We start from the raw sequence: 19,904 nt of genomic DNA on the forward strand, positions 1-19,904 counted from the left end.
TGGGCATGGGGTGACACCAGGAATGGGGTGGCACCGGGCACAGGGTGGCACCGGGCACGGGGTGGCACCGGGCACGGGGTGGCACCGGGCACGGGAAGCCGAGCGGGTGTTCCTGCTGCTGATCCGTCCCGCTTTCTCTCTCCTCCCTCTCTCCCTCCCAGTTGCAGGAATACTACAAGAAGCAACAGGAGCAGCTTCACCTGCAGCTATTGACACAACAGCAAGCTGGAAAGCAGCAGCCCAAAGAGGTGAGCTCACGCAGATGGGTGCCGGGCCCAGCCTCCGGCTGCCATCAGATCTGGCTGCGAATAAAAGGGGGACCAGCAGCAAAACAACGAGGCGTGTGTGGATCCTGGCAGCCAGCTGGGAGCCGGCAGGGGATGTCCAAGGGGACGTGGGGCACGGTATCGTCCCCCCGGGACACAGGGGGGCCCCCCCAAATGCTCCTCGTGGGGTGAGGGCAGAGCGGGCTCTCGGCACGGCTTGGGTCGGGCGGCGCAGTCCTGATTTAACCAGCGCGGCAGCACCCTGGCAGGTAGGCAGGCAGGGCTGGTCAGGTAGGAACCCAAAACAAGGCTTCTCGTGCCAGGAAAGGCTGTTCTGACGAAGCCAAGGCACTGTGTGAAATCGCGGCGTTTCCAGCAAAGAGGTTTTCTGGGGGGAGAGGCTCGGGCGGGGGCTGGCGGCAGCGCGCAGCGAGCGGTCGGCGGCGCTGTGCCGTGCTGGGCCCTCGGCTGGGGAGGGAATTTGGGGATGTGGGAGCGTTTATGCTAGCGGGATCACATCCACCTTGTAGAACTCCATTCCCACAGCAGGTTTTACTGTCCCTGACCACGCTCCGAGCACTCTTCCCCTGGGCCCACTTTTGGGGATGCGCTGGCACGGCGTTGTGGGGTCAGCCCTGACCAGCAGCAGTCAGACAGCACCTCTTTTTTTTTTTTTTTTCCCTTCCCAAATCCCCAGCTATTTTCACCCCTCTCCTCCCCGATCAGTGCACGTGGTGTTGCGAGGGCGGGTTGCGTGGTGCTGCGCCTCCAGCATCGCCGTGGGGCCATCCCTTGTGTCCTGGTGCAGGGGGACGTGGCCCCGAGCTGCTCAGCCCCTGTCCCTGGCTCAGCATCGGCATGTGATGCTGCTGGGGCTGTGTGTTGCAACCTCATCTCCTGGAAAACCTCCCCGATTTAAGCAAATCGCATTAAAAAAAAAAAAAAATCCCAGTTGGTTTTGAGGAAGAAAGCACCGAAACCCGCGCACGACTTCAGGCTGCAGCTTGCGTTGGGGCAGCTGCAGAAGGGCTCGAGAGCGGAGCTCACGCGTCGGCGCGGGGCGAGCGGGGAGCTCGAGCGCCTCGGGGTCGTGCTGGCGCCCACTCGAGCCTTCAATAGGCTTTGACCCGGGCTTTCATTGCGGGCTGTTGCCGTATTGACGCAGTGCGTGCGGGGTCAGGCTTTATCGGAGCCATCTCCAGGAGCCGGAGGAGCTGCTTGCGCTCCAGGAACGGGGGAGGCATAAATCTGGGCTTCCTCAAGGGCTTCCCTCTTGGCCGGGGCGATGTTAGATTGCAGCAGCTGGCTAGGAGGTGATTAAAGCTCCTCCAAAGGGCTCACGGAGCGGGTTCCCGGTCTGAAAAGCGCGTGCCTGGATGCAACGGTACAGGGGAAGCAAGAAATTTATCTGCTGAGAAAGTGTCGGAGCGGGCTGGGGGGGAGAAGGGGAGCGAGGGGTGCTGCTGAAGGGCGCGTGTCCAGCTCCCCGCACCCCGGACAAACAGCAAGGAGTCCCCGGGGTGCCTGCCACGGCATCCCCCCTCCCCAAAAACCCAGGCAAAGAGGCAAAGCATCCTCCAGACAGCTCCAAACTGCTCGCAGGAGGACAGCATCGTGCGAAAAGCAGCCCTGGCCCCAAGCAGGGAGCTCTCCCTGGCTCTGGGCAGGCGGATCGGCCCCGGGGGGGGGCTGCGGCGAGCCCCGTAAAGCGGGGTCAGCTTCCCCCTTGCGGGTTCGCCCGGCTGCTATTAATAAAGGCTGCATCTGGCAGCAGCGCGAGCCTGCTGGGAGCGGCGGTGCCGTCGCTTCCCCCGACGGCGCAGGGGATCGCTGGCGTGTCTGGGATGCCGCCGCAGAGCCGCTCTTGGCCGGCATGGGCTCCTTCATGGAAATCCACGGCGGTATTTAATTACAGGCCGCCGGGAGGTTTGTAAACCAGGCGCGCTCTGCTTTCTCTCTCCTGATTTCGAGGGCTCGCCTCGGTGGGACTGGAAGCCGGCGGCTCGGCTCGGAGCGCTGCGGGGGGAGCAGCAGGTGGGCACGGCTTTGTGCCGGGAGCCGGTGGCAGCCTCTGGCGGAGCAGCAGCTCAGATCTCCCCGGCAGGAGCCCCTGCGGGGAAAGGAGGGGAGCAGGAAAAGCGGGAGAGAAAAGGACGGAGACGTGTTGGGAAGCGCCCGTCGGCAGCATCCTGGCCGGGAGGATGGAGGGGGTGCTCGATGCGTGGCTGGTGGGAGCTGTGCCACGCCGGGGGGGCACGGGGCGAGTAGGGCAGCACGCTGGGACATCAGGGGGACCGATCCGTGCATCCCACCAGGACGGGGCACAGCTGTGGCACGTCCCAGCCACCCCATAGCCTTTTATCACATCGCTTTGTAAGGGTGAAGGCACAGCCCCAGCAGCATCCCGGGTGCCGGGGGGGCGAGGAGCTGCATCGCAGCGCTGGGATGGCTCCATGCTGTCCCTTCACCTCGTGGCAGAGGGCTGCCGAGCAGCTGCCCTCCCGTTTTCCCCTTTTTTCTCCCCAAGCCCAGCTTGCTTCCAGCAGAACCGGGTGCAGGCACCCAGCTCTCCCCGCTGCTGCCAGCTGCACGGGGTCCCTGCGTGCTCCCAGGGCAGGGGGCTGCCCCTCTTTCCCCCCCCCCCCAGCTCCAGCAGCACCCCCCGAGTCCGGCGGGGCAGGGGAGGGGGGTGGCGGGGGGCTGCCTGCCGCCTGACCTCGGCGTCAGCTTAATGAACTGCTCCTGTCAGTCCCCAGTGTCACGCCGAAAGTCCTCTTGATGTGCTCATAAATCAAAGTGACGGCGCCTCTTGCCCCGGTAGCTGCACCCACTCAGCTGCGTCTAATGTAAACGGAGCGCTGGGGGGGGGGAAACGGGCCCGGAGCCCCCACCCCACGCTGGGGAGGGGTCGCTGGCATCGGGGGGGGGGTTCTTTGGGACCACAGGCCCTAACAAGGATGGGTAACTAACTGCTTTCTGTGCGCTTTGGGGTTTTTATCCGCTAAGCTCCGCAGCTCGCCGCTTCTCCCCGTGCTGCGCCCTGACCCCCAGCTGCTGGGGGAGCCCCCCGAGGAGGGCCAGGGGAGAGGAGCCGGAGGTGCCAGGCTCAGCACCCACCAGGGAGACCAGGCTCAGCGGGGGAATTCAGGCTCTGCCTTCTCCGGAGCAAACCGGTGACCTCGCTGCTTGGCTTTTTTTTTCCAGTTTCTGAGCCGGGATCTAGGATGCTCCCGGGTGTGGCGGCGGCTGTTCGGGCAGGATTTGGCCCTCAGGCTCGAGCTGCTATAACGCAGCCGGGCTCGGGGCTTTGCTCGTGGTCAAACTGCAAGCCTTGATGCCAAGGTTTGCCCTGCGGTGCTTAGGGCAGGTGAACGGGGTCTGCTCCTGCACCCCCACGCGGCTGCAGCACCCGCGGTCCTCGGGGACCCCTTGCTGCCGGGTGCCTTGGACGGGTCCCCTCCATCCCCCGTGTGCTCGGCGGGTTTGAGCCCGTTGTTTTTTGCCCCTGCCATGTCACAGATCCTCCCTGGGGACTGGCAGAGCGGCTCCTGCAGAGAGCAGTGGACTCTGCTGTGGGTCGACCCCAGTTTTCCCAGCCCTGCAGCTCCGTGCTGAGCTCCCCGGCTCAGATTCCCACTCTGGTCCCTGTGCTCGTGGTCTTGCAGAGCTGGAAGGATGCACACGTGGATTTAAACCGTGCAAAGGCACAGAACCACGCGTGGGTCCCCCCACGGCCCCGGGGTGCTGTGGCTCCACCAGCAGCCGCCACAGCTTGGGGACACCGCGCCGGGGAGCCCTGCGGGCAGGCGGCGTGCCCCGGGGACCCTAATGACTTCATCCGTCCCAATTTCCTCCTGCTTCCAGCCGGGAAGTGCTGTGAATGAGGCAGTGTTCGGGGAGCCCGGGCTTGCCCAGGGCCTCTGGGGAGGGCGGTGGCAGAGCTGGGCGAGAGGAGGAAATGCTCGGCCCCGCTCCGGTTTGCAGCGAGGGCAGGGCTTGCTGGGGACACACGTGTGTGTGTCCGTCCTGGGGACACACGTGTCTGTCCTGGGACACGCAGCCCTGGCCCCGCTTCCTTCCCCGTATCACTCGTGGCCCTGCGGGGTCACAGTCTCCGGGCATCCTCCTGGCTCCTCATCGCTCGGGCTTCTGTAGGGTTTTCTCTTCTCCGGGCAGAACTGGCTCGGAATTATGCGCCTCCATCTTCAGAGGTGCACGGCTGGGGGGGAGACCGGAGAGGAGCCGGTCCTGGGGGTGGCTGCAGGGCACGGAGGTTGGGGCATCCCTCGGAGGCTCAGAGACCAGATTGCAATGCTCTGTGCCCCACTGTGGGCATCGCAGCCCACGAGGGTTTTGCAGGGCAGTGCCCTGAGCCTGTCCTTGCCCCATTTCAGAGCCAAGGCTGAGCATCAGCAGCATCTGGAGGGTGCGGGGAGCGGGGCTGTGCCTGGCGCTTGGGGGTCGTTGCACCTAGCGGGAACAGGCTGGGGGTGCCACGGGACCCCCGTGCACCGGGCAGGGGGCTCGGTGCCTGAATCCCACGGCGCTCAGACCCAGCCAGGAGCAGGAAAAAATGACATCTTGCTGGGGAGAGCTGTGAGAATGGGGATAAGGGCAGCACGTTGGCACGGGGGCTTTGATTTCCCAGCAGGGCCCCATCCTCCTCGCCCCCTGCCCCCCCCCCCCCAAGGCTCCCATGGAGATGCAGGGCAGGGTTGGAGCTGGGGGAGGTCAGCGCGCTGCTGCCAGCCCGGCTCCTCGCAACCTGCAAACAACGTCTGAGCAAACAGAGGGGTTCAAGGGGTTACCGAGCCGCCTGCCCCGCTAATGAGGCCGGCCGAGCCCGGGGCAGCTCCCCTCTCATGGCCGGCTCGGATTAGCAGCTGCCTTTCCCCATCCCTAATTGAATTCTCTCCCCTTCAGTTAATTCTCATGGATTTCTCGGGGCCTCCCCAGAGACCCGTCCTGCCTAACAAGTTTAGGGCCGGTTATGCTGGGCAGAACATGGCTGGCTCCCCCCCGGGCGGGTGGCAGAGCCCCCCCCCCGGGATGCTCGGGGCCGTGCCCCCCATGCGTGGGGGCAGCGGGGGCGGCGCCCGGGGGCCGGGGGCGCGGGGGGCCTCCGCCCCCGCGGCGCCCGTTTTTGGTCCCCCCCCCCCCTCCCCTCCCCAAACGGGGGCTGGTAATAATCATTTTGGGTAAATAGGGATTGTTTCCGTGCTTGAAGGAGGGCGTTGTACATCCGGGTAGCGTTAGGATGCATTTTGGGAGCTGGAGCCCCCCTCTCGTTCGGCGATGCCCCGTGGCCGAGCCCTGGTGTGCGGGCACCGTGCATCTCGCGAGGGGAGCCGGGTCTCGGCGCGCTGAGCAAACACCCAGCTCCCGCTCGCTCCCTCTCTTTTCAATGCCTTTTTTTTTTTTTTTTTTTTCCTTTTTCCTTTTCTTCCCCTCCTCTTCCGATAGATCAAAGCCTCTGCCTGCCTTGGCCGCGAGCTGAGCGCGGGCAGGATGATGGAGGCGCGCACCTCCGGCCCCGGCAGCCCGCGTGGCCGTGCCCCTTGCTCCCCGGCAGCCCCCCCCCCTGCAATGCCGGCGCTGACGGGGTTTTCTTTTCCTCCCTTTTGTCTCCCAGCAGCCGTTAGGGAATAAGCAGCTGGCGTTCCAGCAGCAGCTCCTGCAGATGCAGCAGCTCCAGCAGCAGCACCTGTTAAACCTGCAGCGCCAGGGGCTGGTGAGCCTCCCGCCCGGCCAGGGCACCGTGCCCCTGCAGACCCTTCCCCAAGGTAAGGCACCGGGGGCTGGGGGGCACCGGGGGACGCCCCCACAGCTGCAGCTTTTCCCCCCAAAAAGCGGCGAGGGGCGGCTGCGGCAGCAAGGCCGGGAGCGGTGCCGAGGAGCGGTGCCGGCCTTGTCGCTTCCCCTACCCCAAAAGTTTGGGGTTTGAGGGTGGTGACGGCTCCTGGGCAGGGTCGGGGGGGTCCCGTCGGGTCCTGAGCTAGCCCAGCTCGTGGGTGCTGCCGTCCCCTGTCCCCCTGCCGCTGACGGCCCTGTTTTCTCCCTTTCTCCCCCCCCCCCCCAAGCCGTGTGCCCCTCGGACCTCCAGCAGCTCTGGAAGGAGGTCACGGCCGCCCAGCCCGTCGAGGACAGCATTAAACAAGAGGGGCTCGACCTCACCACCAACACCTCCAACTCTACCTCGTTTTCGGCCGCCAAGGTCTCGCCTCCCATTTCCCACCACCCTCTGCCCAATGGGCAGAGCACCATGCACACGCCGAGAAGGGACAGGTAGGGCCGAGCTGCGGCCCCTCGGGCTTTTATCCCCCCCCCAGAGCCATCCCCGGGGAGGCTGCAGGGCCTCACGGTGCCTGGGGAAGGTCTCGAGAGCTGGCCCCACGCGTGGAAATCCCTGAGCCCCCCCTGGCTTCCCCTCCTGACGGGGCTCTTCCCTCTTTTGGGGCTCTTCCCTGTTTTTTCGCAGCTCTTCCCACGAAGAGACCCCCGGCTCTCACCCGCTCTACGGCCACGGAGAGTGCAAGTGGCCTGGCTGCGAAACCCTCTGTGAGGACTTGGGACAGTTTGTCAAGTAAGTGCAAGTGCCGCCGATTTTTGGGGTGAGACGGGGACAGCCGAGCTCGTGGGACCAACCCCAGGCACCCCAGTACAAGGGGGAGACCCTAAAAATAGGTGCGGACCCCCAGGCCCGGCTGCCCAAAAGGGAGAAAACCCCCCGTAAAAAGGGGGAAACGTGCCAGGCCTCGACACTGGAGGAAAAAAGACCCCGGCAGGAGGCGAGGGGGGGCTGGCGGCTCCCTCCTGGGGGGCAGAGCAGGGGGAGGAAGAGGAGGGGAGGAAGCAGATGGCAGCGCGGCAGCCGCTGACACCGCTCGTGGGCCCCGCCGCTGACTGATTAACTCGGCTGTCGAAGAGCCCTCTGCCAGCGTCAGGGTCAAACAAATTGTTTTCACGCTTCGTCAGAGGTTTACTTAATTAGTTCATTTGCAATTAGATCTCTTTGTAGCCGGGATTTTTAGCAAAGACATCAGAAGGAAGTGACGGGCTCGCTGCTTTCCCCCCTCCTCTCCGCTGTCAGCTCCGCGTGCTGCCGAGGCGAGAGGCACAGGGCAGGCCCCGGGCTCTGCCTCGGCCACGTTTGGGGTTTTGGGGGAAAACGTTTGGGGTTTTTGGGAAAAACGTTTGGGGTTTTTGGGTCTCGGGCACAGCAGAGACGGCTCGGACCGCGGCAGCCTCCCCGTTCCTGGGGACGGAGCCGGGCAGAGCCCTCTGGGGAGGAAGAGGAGGAGAAGGAGGAGTGAAGGCAGCAGGGGGAGGCCGAAGGAGGTGTGAAGGAGGCCGGGGGCAGCTCGGCGATGCCGGGTGGCTGCGCAGTGCGTTCACGAGCCAGGTTCATGTGGGCTCCTTCCTCTGACTCACGGGGCGAACCTCGATAAGGCAGCGCCGCGGCTCTCGGGGCATGTTAGCGCGGGGCAGATGAGTAACCTCCGGTTTGGAAGTTTGGAAACCGGCGCTGGGGCTGCCAGGGGATGGCCAGGGCTGGGTGGCGGTGCCAGCAGAGCCCCGCCGTGCCCCCAGGGGGGCTGAGGGTGCCTGCACCCATCCCGCGAAGCTTCCTGCCCCCCGAAACACCCGGTGCTTGTGCGCCGAGGCTGGAGGACAGACTTCCCCGCGGGCAGCCTGCCCTGGAAGCACTCGTGAGGTGTTTCCGCCCCCTCTCTGCGAACGCGAGCGCGTGTCCGGGTGTGGGACGGACGGACGGAAGGCTGCCAGCCCCGAAGGCTCAGCACAGCGAGCAAGGAGCTCGCCTTGAGCCAAGGGACCCAGCGCTGGGTGGCCTCCACGGCACGGCGGAGCAGCACAGCACGTCCTTGGAGCTCCGATTTATTAAGACCTGCGGATGGCCGTGGGAGATGTCTCCGGTCCTGCACATCCGAGGCTCTGGGGGCGGCTTTCTGCTTGGACAAACGGCCGTGCCTCGGGCCTGCAGTGCAGGAAGGCAGGAGGGGGAGCGCTGCGCAGCACCGCGGGCTTGGCAGCTGGGCCGGGTTACCTAACGTGTTTCTGCAAGTTGGGGCTGGAAGCCTCTCGCAAACAGCCCGCCGAGCCTCCTGCCATCCTCCACATCGGCAACGAGGGGCGATGCTCTTCGGGCAGCTTTTTCTGGGGATGTGAGATCAAAATTATCTTGGGCTTGGTCTTGCTTGGGAGCGGAGAGCATCAGGAAGCGCCCGGCTGCCTCCGGCTGCTACCAGGGGAAGGAAAGGGTGGCAAAGACCGAACGTCCCCGGGTTTAATGAACACGAATTGCACGGTGAACATAAGGCACTGAAGTGGTAGGATGAGGAGCAACGTGGAAATGTCACCTCCTGCCTTCGGGGCTTTCCTTGGAGGGCGTAAGCAGGTCTCCATAATGCTGCCTTTGTGCTGGAAACCTGCTCCTCAGGTCCCGTGGGTGCTGCTGGCTGCCTCCCGCCAGCAGCAGGGCTTCTCCAGGAGTTTCAAGCTCCCGAAGACCTCGGGTGCTGGCCCTAGGTCGGCAGGGCTGCCATGGGCACGGCCTCTGAACCTCTCTCGAAGGCGAGCTGTGCCCGCAGCAGCCCCGAAATAAAGAGATGGGGAGGAGGCGCGCTGGGCTGCCTCCCTGCCTCAGTTTCCCTCGTCCTTGTCAGTTTTTGGGGCATCCCCAGCACGGGCAGCACCTGGTGGGTGTGCGGGGAAGGGGAAGGCATCCCCGGGCGTTGCTGCGGGGCGGTTTGCGGGTCGGGGCTGATCCCAGGTGCGGCCGCAGCGTGATTTGGGGGGGAGGCACGTTTGTGGCCCACGCAGGCGTAAAACCCCCGTGTTCTCCTCCCCAGACACCTCAACACAGAACACGCACTCGATGACCGGAGCACGGCCCAGTGTCGAGTTCAGATGCAAGTGGTACAGCAGCTGGAAATCCAGGTGGGTGCTGCCGGAGCCTCCAGGGCCGGGTGTTTAAAGGCAATCTCCACGTGCTGGGTCTCGGCTGCTCCCTGCAGGATGGGAGCAGCCAGGTCAGGGCCCTGTAGCAGGACAAGCAGCCAGCCTTGGTGTCACGGGGCTCATTTTCAGCATCCTTCCCAAACAGTGACGCTGCCCTGGCTGGTCCCGTGGTGATCTCGGTGGGCATCAAGGCACGGAGCCCCTCAAACTGCCTCAATACCAGCATCCCTACACGATTATATTGGTGATGGGGAAAGGGATGACCCAACCCTCCAGCCCAAAGCACCCCAAATACCCTCTGGGGGTACAGGGAGATGCCAAAGTCCTAGAGGCCACGTCCTCCTTGTTCGTGGTGCTGGTGCACGCTGCAGGATGAGCGCCCGTGCCCCCAGCCCTTTGTTCCTGCCTCTTTCCCCCAGCCAGGGGGGCTGCTGGAAATCAGGCCGCTCGCTGAGGTGCCTGAGCGTGGTCTTTGGGGTGCTATTTCTGGAAAAAAAACGGTTCTTGCAATAGTGCTTTTCCCACCACCTCCAGCTCCCCAAAGTGCCGTGCGTAATTCCCTTAATAGAGACGGGAGGAGACGGAATGGGAGGAAACGGAGGTTTCGGGGGTTTTTCGCCTTGAAAGCTGTGAAGGACGCGGGCAGGCCGGGCAGGGCTCTGCACGTTGTCCCTGCCTGGGGTGGCTCACAAAGCCCCCACTGGTGTGGGGGACCCTATGGATCAGTGTTCTCACTCCTCTCCTGGCTGCCCCTGCTCCTGAATTTGAGGGCTGCCAGGGGCTCGGAGCAGTTTGTGCCCATCAGGGTGGGCACGACATGGGCTGTGAAGCTGGGGGGGGACACTCAGAAAAGCCCCCGGCCCCCCCTTCCCCTTGCCAGGGGGGCTGCAGAGCCGCCTGCGCGGTGCCGTGCGCTCGCATCCTCTTCCCCAGCCCTCGCTGAAGCACGAGGTTGAAAGCAATTACCGGGGCTTAAAGAGGGGAGGGGGGAAAAAAAAAAATACCTGAAGGGCTCGCAGAAAGCTGCGGAGAGGAGAGAGAGGAGAACCTGCCACCAGAGCTACCAATTATAAAGTTTTCAGCGCGGAGCTCCCGCTGTGTCGGCGGAGGGCGTCTGCATCACGAGGGGCGAGCTGTCAGCTCTAATGAGCACTGCGACAGCGCGAAGGCATCAGAGCTGCTCCAAACTTGCAGCAAACTCTGCTCCGGCTCCTGCCTTTAACCCCTTCATCTCCCAGCCACGATGCCTTGGTCGGGAGCGGGGGGCACGGGGGGTGCAGGTTTGAGGGGGCGCAGCGGGAAGGGGAGGTGACGGGAAGGGAGCGGGTGTCAGGTCCCATCAGCTCCGCCGAGCTCAGAATCCCTCCTGGTGCCACGGCGAATATTTCAGCCTTCCCCGCGCTGCAGGGAGAGTAAACAGGCGGCAGGGGGGGACACGACACAATTAAAGCGATGTCGCCCATCCGGGTGGATGGATGGACAGACAGACGGGTGGACGGACGGATGGATGGAGGGGTGGGCACGCAGGGTGCTGAGCAGGAGGCTGCAGGGACCCAAGGGAACGGAGGGGGCACCTGTCCTTCTTCCCCCAGCTGGCACGAGGGACAGAAGGGACAAGAGCACCTGGGGAGGACAGGGAGGGACGGACAGGACGGGGACACGCTGACGGATCGCGCTGCAATGGCTCCGTTTCACAACAGATTTTTCATCCAGCTGCACACGCGGAGCTGGAGCAGCAGCGGCTCCCCCCCCCACGGCGCAGGAGCTCCCTGCTGGGGGCTCGGGGGGGGGGGGGCTCAGCACCAGGCAGGAGGAGGCGGGGGGGGGGCTCTGGTGGCTCACAGTGGGGACACTGGAGGATGCTGCCTGCCCAAAGCAGGGCCTGGGGGCTTGGGCAGGTGGGGGGAGCACCCCCAGGGCCCCTCCCGGCACTACCTAACCACCTCCCTCTGCTGCTTGCCTCCCTCAGCTGGCGAAGGAGAGCGAGCGCCTCCAAGCAATGATGGCTCACCTTCACATGAGACCTTCAGAGCCAAAGCCTTTCAGCCAACCTGTAAGCCTGCGTTCCCCTCCCTGCCCCCGTGTCCCCCCCCCTTATTTCTCCCCATGGCTGCCCCTTCATCTGAGGTTGCATTGTGTCCCTGTGCTGCGGTTGTGTCTCCATCCTGTGGCCATGTCCCCATCCCGTAACAGCGTCCCCATCCCGTAACTGCATCCCCATCCCACAGCTGCGTCCCCATCCCACGGCTTTGTCCCCAAACCATGGTTGTGTCCCCATCCTGTGGCTTCGTCTCCATCCTACGGCTTCATCCCCATCCCACATCTTCATCCCCATCCCATGGCTGCATCCTCATCCCGCAGCGGTGTCCCCGTCCCACAGCTGTGTCCCCATCCCATGGTTGTGTCCCTGTCCCATGGCTGTGTCCCCATCCTGCTGCTTCATCCCCATCCCGCAGCTTCGTCCCCATCCCACAACTGCATCCCCATCCCATGGTTTCATCCCCATCCCACAGCTCTGTCCCCATCCCACAGCTCTGTCCCCGTCCCACAGCTCTGTCCCCGTCCCACAGCTCTGTCCCCGTCCCACAGCTCTGTCCCCATCCCACAGCTCTGTCCCCATCCCACAGCTCTGGCCCCGTCCCACAGCTCTGTCCCCATCCCACAGCTCTGTCCCCATCCCACAGCTCCGTCCCCATCCCTCAGTTGTGTCACACCCCCACCAAGCCCCCCGCTGCAAGCCCTGCTCTGCGTTGGGAGCCTGCTCCTGGCGCACAGGGGGGGCTCCCGCAGCCCACCCAGCCCCGTGCCCACCCCGTGCCGGTGCCCAGCCGCTCTCCCTTCCCGCAGCTGAACCTGGTCTCGAGTGCCACCCTCTCCAAGAGCACTTCGGACACGTTCCCCGACGGTTTACCTCATCCCCCCACCTCCGCCACGGCGCCCATCACCCCGCTGCGGCAGGGCCCCTCCGTCATCAGCTCTTCCACTTTACACAACGTGGGGCCCATCCGCAGGAGGAACTCGGAGAAGTTCTGCACCCCGATATCCTCAGGTGGGCATCACCACGGGGCCACGGGGACCAGCACCCTCCCCCGGGGCCGATAACAGGACCCTTCATCCCTCCCGTGTCCCCTTTTTGTCCTCCCCCCCCCCCCCGCAGAGCTTGCACAGAATCACGAGTTTTACAAAAACGCCGACGTCCGGCCGCCCTTCACGTACGCCTCGCTCATCCGGCAGGTGAGTGCTTCCCTGCGCCGTGTTGGTTCAGCTCCTGGTCCTAAAAACCTTGCCGTGGGCAAGCCGCCCTCCCTCCCTGCCTTCTTGGTACGGGGGGGAGCCCCGAGCCGTCCCCGGGGAACCCCTCCCGAACCCCAATTCCTGCCCCTGGGTGCGCTCGGGCTGTGCGAGTGGTGCTCTCGTCTCCCCTCTCTGGTTCCCCAGGCCATCCTGGAGACCCCCGACAGGCAGCTAACGTTGAACGAAATCTACAACTGGTTCACGCGGATGTTCGCCTACTTCAGGAGGAACACGGCCACCTGGAAGGTGAGCGCAGCCCCACTCGGGCACGGGGCAGCCAGGTCCCCCGCGCTGCCTGCTGCACCACTTTCTGCAGGGACAACCCTGTGCTCGAGGACTGGTTAGTTGCGCAGCACGGAAATCGTGTAGGAAATGATTTTACGGATAAATTCAAGCGTTTTTGCCCCCCCCCCCCACCCCCTCCAAATCCATCCCTGGACTCCGGGGAGGCTTGGTCCGTGTGGTGGCATCCGTCCCAGCCCGCGAAGGGCTGAGCTGTAGGATAAGGAGCTGGGGGGGGGGCGCGGAGCCGGCACGTCTCAGCGCCAGGAGAAGGGTAGAGAGAGAAGAGCGAGGCACTCGAAATAGCAAATAAGGTTAATGATAACCCGGGGGCTGGCGTCACGCAGCAAACGGCAGCTGGCGAAAGGCAGCGGCCGGGGCTCGGGGACAGGGACGTGGGTGCTGGTCCGTGGTGCTGGGCGAGGGGTGGCTGGGATGGGACCGGCAGCAGGACCCCAGCGGGTGCCCCCTGGAGCTTCGGCTGCCCCGTCCCGGTTTTTGGGGGCCTTATGGAGCAGGGAGGAAGCCGGAGGGGCCCCTTGGCCCCGTTGCCCCTCGTGGAGGACCTGCGGGGTGCTGGAGGGTGCGGGCGCCCCTCAGTATCCCGGGGCAGGGTGCTGGGGGCGGTTTGGGCACTGAGGTGTTGTGCAACCCGTCTGGGCTGGTGCACGCGGATCGTGCAGCTTGCTGGTTATTTAGAAATCACCGAATTGGAGAGAATTAAAAAAAAAAAAAACAATCGTGTTGCAGATGAAAGGGGCTGTGGCGAGAAGAAGGCTTATTGCCCCGACCCGGGAGATTTATTTATTGTCTCCTGCGGCACAGTAACACGAAGCAAAGAGACTTAGATGAATTTTAAACATAAAATGAGAGCAAACAAGGTTGGGAAGGAGGAATCGGTCATTCCGGAGCCCGGGGACCCCGTGCGTTGCTCCTGAAGAGCAGAGCTGACGGGAGCAGGAGCGTGGGTCTCGGCAGCAAACTTGGGGTGAAAAAGGAGCGTTTTGGCTCCGAAGGCCGCCGGCTCTCCCAGCTCACCCCGAGCACCTCGGCGGCCGCCGCCGGTCCTCGCCGAGCCCCGTGGCAGCCTGGAGTCCCCCTCACGGCGCGCAGGCAGCACTGCAAGCCGAGCCGAGCTGCAGGAGCTGCACCGCGTCCCTGCTGCGCACGGGGTCCTGCAACCCCCCCCCCCAAAGCCCCTGCAGCCGTCCCCGGCTTGGGGACAGGACGGGAAGGATTGGGGACAGTGTGTGGGGCCGGTAGGATACGTCCCGGTGCCCCCAGGACAGTGTCTGGCCGTGGGGCAGAGCAGGGACCCACGGGTCCCTCCGGTGCAGCCCCGTCCTTGCTTCGTGCCTCAGTTTCCCCATCTGTGCCATGGAATGACGCTGGCTGAGGACGCCTTTTTCCTTCCCTTTTAATAAGTAAAAGGAATAAGGTGGGGGGGGGGGGGTTATTTCTTTGCGGCACCCTGCGTTACCCAGACCGCAAGGGCCGAGCTGGTCTCCGAGAGGGGCTGCCCCCAGCCCGTGTGTTTCCCTTTTTGCTTTGTTTTTTCCTGTTCCGCCACCAAAAGGGACAGCAGGGGGTTCGCAGAGGCCCGGGGGTGGCCGATTCCCCTTGCAACTTGCCGTGCCCAAGGCCAGGTTCCTTTTGAAGGAGGGGGATGCGCAGGAAAAAACATATTTCCTCTCCCCCCAAAAAAATCCCCGTTTGGGCTCCTCCCTCGTCTCCTACCTTCGCTGCCCCCCCGGGATGAGGCAGGGGACGAGGGGGGGACCCTGTCCCTACAGTGGGGGGGTCCTGAGGGGATGCCCAGCGCTTCGGGGCGGGGGGGAACAGGGCCGGGGGCATAAAGCAAACATCATTAGAGAAGGCAAAGATGAGAAGCAAACAGAGCAGCCGAGTCTGGCACTAAACAAACACCCTGAGAAAATACAAAAGCCACGGGAAAACCAGGCAGGAGCCCCCCCTGTGTCACCTGCCCGGGGTGTCCTGAGCTTCGGTGGCACTTCGGTGACATCTGCCACATGGCCGGTGCCATCTGCGTGTCCCCTGTGCCGCTTGGGGGGGGGGGCTGCCATGGTCTGGGGGCCACCACTGCTGCCGGGGACAGACAAGGTGTAATTTTTCGACCCCCAGGTGCCAGCAGTGATTTTATCTCCACCTCTGCCCTTGCTGACTGGTACCCGACGATGCCTCGGTGGCACTGGGGTGTCCGTGGGGGGGGGGGGACAGAAGTGGGGGGGCGTCGGTGCTGCCTTTAATCAGCTTTGTTTGGCCGGGGAGCCCCCTGCGTGCACAGGAAGGAGGAAGGGGAGCGTGGGGCAGGATCCGGCCCCGGCGGGGGGAGGAAGTCCTGTGTTTGCTCGCCAGGGGATGGGGGTTCAAGGGCAGCGGCCGGATCCTGGCCCCGGCGCTGGGACCTGGGGGTCTGCAGCAGGGTGGGGGCGCAGGGACGGGACACGGCTGCAGGTTGGGGGGGGCTGGATGCTGCGTCCTCACCTCGGCTCTGGCCCGAAAGCGTTTTTTGGGGTTCCCCTTTTGGGATTTCCAGCTGGGTCCGTTTGTCTCGGGGTGACGGCAGCTTGAGGAGGAGAGGTGCCCCGATGCGGGGCACGTCCCGAACCAGGTGAAAGCAGGGGTGGCAGGGGGTGGCAGCAGGAGGGGACCGGGGGACCCCCCTCTGCCCCACACCGAGCATCCCCCGGGGGGCCAGGCTGGCTGCTGGCCATGACACGATGTCACAGCCGGGGCCACCGGTGGCCACCGCGACCACGGGGACGCAGAGTCAGCGGACAGAAGGATGGAGGACTAGGGAAGGAGCCGAGCTGTGTTTTTGTCCTTAAACGAGAAAGAAAAAGGGGGGGACAGTGCAATCGGGTGAGTTTCCAGGAACCCGACCACCTCTCAGCACGGGGGGGGGGGTTCGGTCCTGGTGGCTCCCTTCGCCTTGTTGTGTTGGCCGGCTCCTTTGTTTATACAGCCCCCGTCCGACCTTTTAAATTGCTGTTAATGTTTTAGCGTAACGAATTAGTCTCTCATCACGAATCAGGACTCGAAATAAAAAAAAAAAAAAAAAAAGAAAGAAGAAAAAAAAAAAACCCTCCGAGGCCAACTTCCTGAAATTGGGGTCATTCTCATTTGCAAGGCAGAGAATCTGAGAACCTTAATGCAAGGAAATTTATTCAAAGGCAGAGCCCCGGCGTGATTAGGCCCTTTGTAATTATAGCTCGGAGAGATTCCACTCCAGCCTCCTGCCTCCCTCATGGATTAGCAAGTGAGTCGGAAAAATACACAGGATTTAATTAGAGGCAAATTAAAATTGGTAATGAAATAGGGGCAGTAGCAAATGGCAGGGAGTTGGAAGGGGAAAAGGGAGCTGGCATCTCTCGGGGCTGCGCTGTCTGCCTACGTGTGCGTCTCTTTATTTTACATTTAGAAGTGTAAAGATGGTCGACGGAAAGAAGAAAGGGAGGGAAAGGACCAAAAAAAAAAGGGAAGGTGGGGGAAGAAAAGAAAGGAGATCAGCCGGCTTCGCTCAGCATCTCCGAGCGAGCTGCGGCGGAGACGGTGGCGGTGCCCCAGGGTCCTTGCTGCCGTGACGTGTCCCTTGTCCCTGTCCCTTGTCCCATCTTCCTCGGTGCCCGGCGTCTGGCCAGGCCTCACGAAACGGGGCCGTGGCTCGTGTTTGGCTCAGGACCTCGGCTGCTAAAACCCTCAGGGCGCTCACAGGGCGAGCAGTTTGCAGCAGCCCCGGGTGGCTTTGCGGAGAGCCTTTGGCTGCCGCCAAGTTGCAGGAGGCCGTGGTGGCACCCGCAGGGGCTGGGGGAGGAAGGCGAGGAAGAGGAGGAGGTGGCGGGGTGTGGGTGGCAGGGCACGGGCTGTGCTGTGAGCTCTGACACCTCCCGCACCCGCAGAACGCCGTCCGCCACAACCTGAGCCTGCACAAGTGCTTCGTGCGCGTGGAGAACGTCAAGGGAGCCGTCTGGACCGTCGACGAGCACGAGTACCAAAAGCGAAGGCCACCAAAGATGACGGGGTGGGTGCGGGTTTGGGGTTCCCCCCCCCCCTTGCCGGGGATTGCTCGTGCCCCCCTCTGCTGCTGTGCCAGCACGTCTCGGGGCCAGGGGCGCTCAGACGGGCATCGCTCTGCTTTCTGTCTTTTGCAGGAGTCCGACTTTAGTCAAAAACATGATTTCGGGACTCGGTTACGGAGCACTTAATGCAAGTTACCAGGTGAGGATGCTCTGGCTCGTCCCCATCCCCGGGAGCATGCAGCCAGCCGTGCCCCAGTAGCGATCACACCCCATTTGCCCATCTTGGCTGCAAAAAACCTGCGACCCCGTTCCCATCCCGGAGCACTAAGCCTCTGCTGCTCCGTAGCAATCCCATTTGGGGGGATTTACCCCATTTGCCCCTAGCCCGGGCCGCCCCTCGAGCCCCTTTCTGTTGCAGGCAGCGCTGGCGGAGAGCAGCTTCCCTCTGCTGAACAGCCCCACCATGATCAACACCAGCTCCGCCAGCGGGATGCTGCACGTGGGCCACGACGACGTGAGCAGCACGGTGGAGCAGGTCAACAGCAACGGCAGCAACAGCCCGCGCCTGTCCCCGCAGCAGTACAGGTCCGCCGGGGGGACGAGGGACACTCGTGTCCCCGCTGGGTGCCGGGGGATGAAGGGTTTGGGGTTGAAGGGTGTGGGGTGGGGGGTTGGGGGGTTTGGGAGCTGCTCGTTGCCTTCTGTGGTTTGTGTCCCCCTGGCAAGGGGCATCTTGGGGTCCCTGATGGTGGGGGACTGAGAGGCTGTGGCCAGCAGGAGCCTGTCCCCGAGGCTGAAGGCTTTCAGCCCCGCTCTCCTCCCTCCCAGCAGCCACCCAGTGCACGTGAAGGAAGAACCAGCCGAGGCCGAGGACGACAGCAGGCCCGTCTCGCTCCTGGCCACCACCAACCAGAATGTGACGATCGCCGACGACAGGGACCTGGAGGAGGAGCTGCCGGTGGAAGACTTGTCCTAAGGACCCCTTCCTCCCGCCCGAGGGGCGAGCGCGTCCCCACCCTGTCCCTCCTGGAGACACAAAGCCACGGCTCCCACCTCCCCAAGGTGACCTCCGGCGCCGACCCGTTTCTTCAAGGCACTTCCACAAAGCAAAAGGGTTTCCAAAAGGGTTTCCTCGGGGCAAGCTGTCGCTGCCGGCGCGTCCCTCCTGGCTGACAGGTCCCCGGCGCGGGGGACACGCAGCGAAAATGAGAAACAAAAGACCCCGGAGTTGAACTTTGTCTCCCTTCCTCCCTTGGTTAGTAACTGGCGAACGAGGATGGTAGGTTGTTTCTGTCCGAAATTGTCCCCCCTTCCCTGCCCACGCTCCGAGGAAGGCTCCTCCATCCCCTGGCCCCGTGGCGCGTGGCGGGGGCCGACACGACGCAGCTCCAGGACGTCCCCTGCGCACCCCGTGTGCCACCCTCTGCCATCAAGCACCCCAAGGAGGCCAGAGCCCGCTTTTGAGCCCCGTTCCCCGGCGGGTTTTGCACTAGGAGGACCTGGGGACCTTCCCCCTCTATCCAGCTTTGGGGGAAGAATCCGCAGCAATGGGGCCGAGCCCTCTGACGCAGCTTTGCGCCGCCATCCTGCGCCTTGCGTTGGGCAAGGACGAGGAGCAGCGTCGGTGGGACCCTGCGTGTGCCTCCCGGCTCGTGGCACCCCATGGTCACCACTGCCAGGTCCCCAACCCCTGCGTGCCGTCCTCCCCGAGCGCTCCGGTCCCCAGCACCACCAGGGGCCGGTGGCATCCCGATGGTGACAACTGTCCCTGGCCAGGCAGCAAGGACAAATCTCCGGCTCCTCCTCGGTGCTGGGTGCAACAGGGGGCAGCTCGCCCAGCCCAAACCACACTGCGAAAGGCTGAGATGGTCTCAAGAGCGAGTTCGGCTTCAGGGAATGGCTCCCGCACCCTCCCTGCGCCCGGTTCCTCCTCTGAAACCGTGCTGGGTTCTCCAGGGGGGGGGCTGTGATCCTGCAGGACCCCCACGGAGGAGGCTGGCGTGCAGAATCCAGCTGGGAAACCCCAGCCGGGGCTCGTGCCGGGTGCCCCATGGGTCCGGGTGCCCCATGGGTCCTGGGGCAATGCGCACCGTGGGTGAGATGGGTGCTCAGCGCCATGCCCGCAGGAGCCCGGGCTCTCCCCGTTCCTTCATTTTGCCCCTTTCCGTTCTCCTTTTGTGCGTGTCGAGCGTCTGCGTCCCGGTGGAAAGATACCAAAAGATGTCCAGAACCAGAAGGGCCGTAGTTCAGGTGACCAGATGGTGTTGATGCCAAAAAAGAAATGTTAATAATAACGAGAACGACGCAACCAAACACCCCTCTTCTCCCTGCTCTTTCTTTCTCTGGTGGCGATGGGGGTAGCCGGGGCTGGGCCGTGCCCTCCCCATGGCCCCGTGCTGGCTTTGGGGACCAGCACCCCCCCTTCTCTGCCCAGGGGGTGCTCGGCCGGGCTGCGGACTGTGTTTTGGAGAGGGACATGACTGTCGGTGCCACCTGGCTGCAGCATCTCTGTAGGGTCAGACTGTTTTGCCCTGCTGTGGGGCATAAAACAGCACGGGGTGGGAGCTGGAGCCCCCAGAGCGGTCCTGGTGTGTCCCCCCCTCCCCCCCAATCTTTTTGCCCCCTCTCTGCCTGCAAACCTCAGAGCAGGCAGAGCCGGGGCTGTGCGGGGCATCCCAGTAGCAAGGTTTGGGGACGCCCTCTGGCACTGGGGGGCCAGGTCCTTGTCCCCCTGCAGGTCCTGGGGGGGGGGAGCCTGGTGCCCCAGGAGCTGCGGTTTGGGTTGGAAACGGGGCACCCAGCTGTGGGTGCTGGGCAGGGAGCTCTCGGCACAACAGCAGGAGGGAGGGCAAGGACCCGTAGGATGGGGGGAGCGCTTGTTTGCCCCCCCCCGCGTCACCTCCGTGATGTTCCCAAGGTGCTAAGTGACCCTGCAGCGTGCGCCGCTGGGGTGCACCCCTAATTCGGATCACCCCGAGCTCTCCTCTCTGCCCACTGCAGCCTCAGCACCGGGTGGCTGCAGAGATGGGGGGGGGGGGTCCCC

The 19,904-nt window shown here is 64.0% G+C and overlaps 1 protein-coding gene across 7 annotated transcripts in view; it reads left to right on the forward strand.

Annotated features, from left to right (window-relative positions):
* FOXP4 (forkhead box P4) overlaps positions 1-18,666 on the forward strand; it is a 57,726-nt gene extending 39,060 nt beyond the window's left edge. For 4 of the 7 annotated variants that reach the window (XM_035346973.1, XM_035346980.1, XM_035346975.1 and 1 more), the window contains 13 exons: positions 162-248; positions 5,899-6,049; positions 6,347-6,551; positions 6,745-6,849; positions 9,137-9,224; positions 11,215-11,298; positions 12,093-12,294; positions 12,403-12,479; positions 12,684-12,785; positions 16,742-16,863; positions 16,994-17,060; positions 17,280-17,446; positions 17,690-18,666. In XM_035346973.1, the coding sequence (XP_035202864.1) occupies positions 162-248; positions 5,899-6,049; positions 6,347-6,551; positions 6,745-6,849; positions 9,137-9,224; positions 11,215-11,298; positions 12,093-12,294; positions 12,403-12,479; positions 12,684-12,785; positions 16,742-16,863; positions 16,994-17,060; positions 17,280-17,446; positions 17,690-17,837 (1,605 nt within the window). In that variant the 3' untranslated portion in view covers positions 17,838-18,666. The remainder of the gene's footprint in view (positions 1-161; positions 249-5,898; positions 6,050-6,346; positions 6,552-6,744; positions 6,850-9,136; positions 9,225-11,214; positions 11,299-12,092; positions 12,295-12,402; positions 12,480-12,683; positions 12,786-16,741; positions 16,864-16,993; positions 17,061-17,279; positions 17,447-17,689) is intronic. The other 3 variants (XM_035346977.1, XM_035346978.1, XM_035346979.1) reach the window with 3 other exon arrangements.
* Positions 18,667-19,904: the final 1,238 nt, after the last annotated feature.

The sequence above is a fragment of the Oxyura jamaicensis genome, chromosome 26, assembly GCF_011077185.1.
Source record: "Oxyura jamaicensis isolate SHBP4307 breed ruddy duck chromosome 26, BPBGC_Ojam_1.0, whole genome shotgun sequence".
NCBI lineage: Eukaryota > Metazoa > Chordata > Aves > Anseriformes > Anatidae > Oxyura > Oxyura jamaicensis.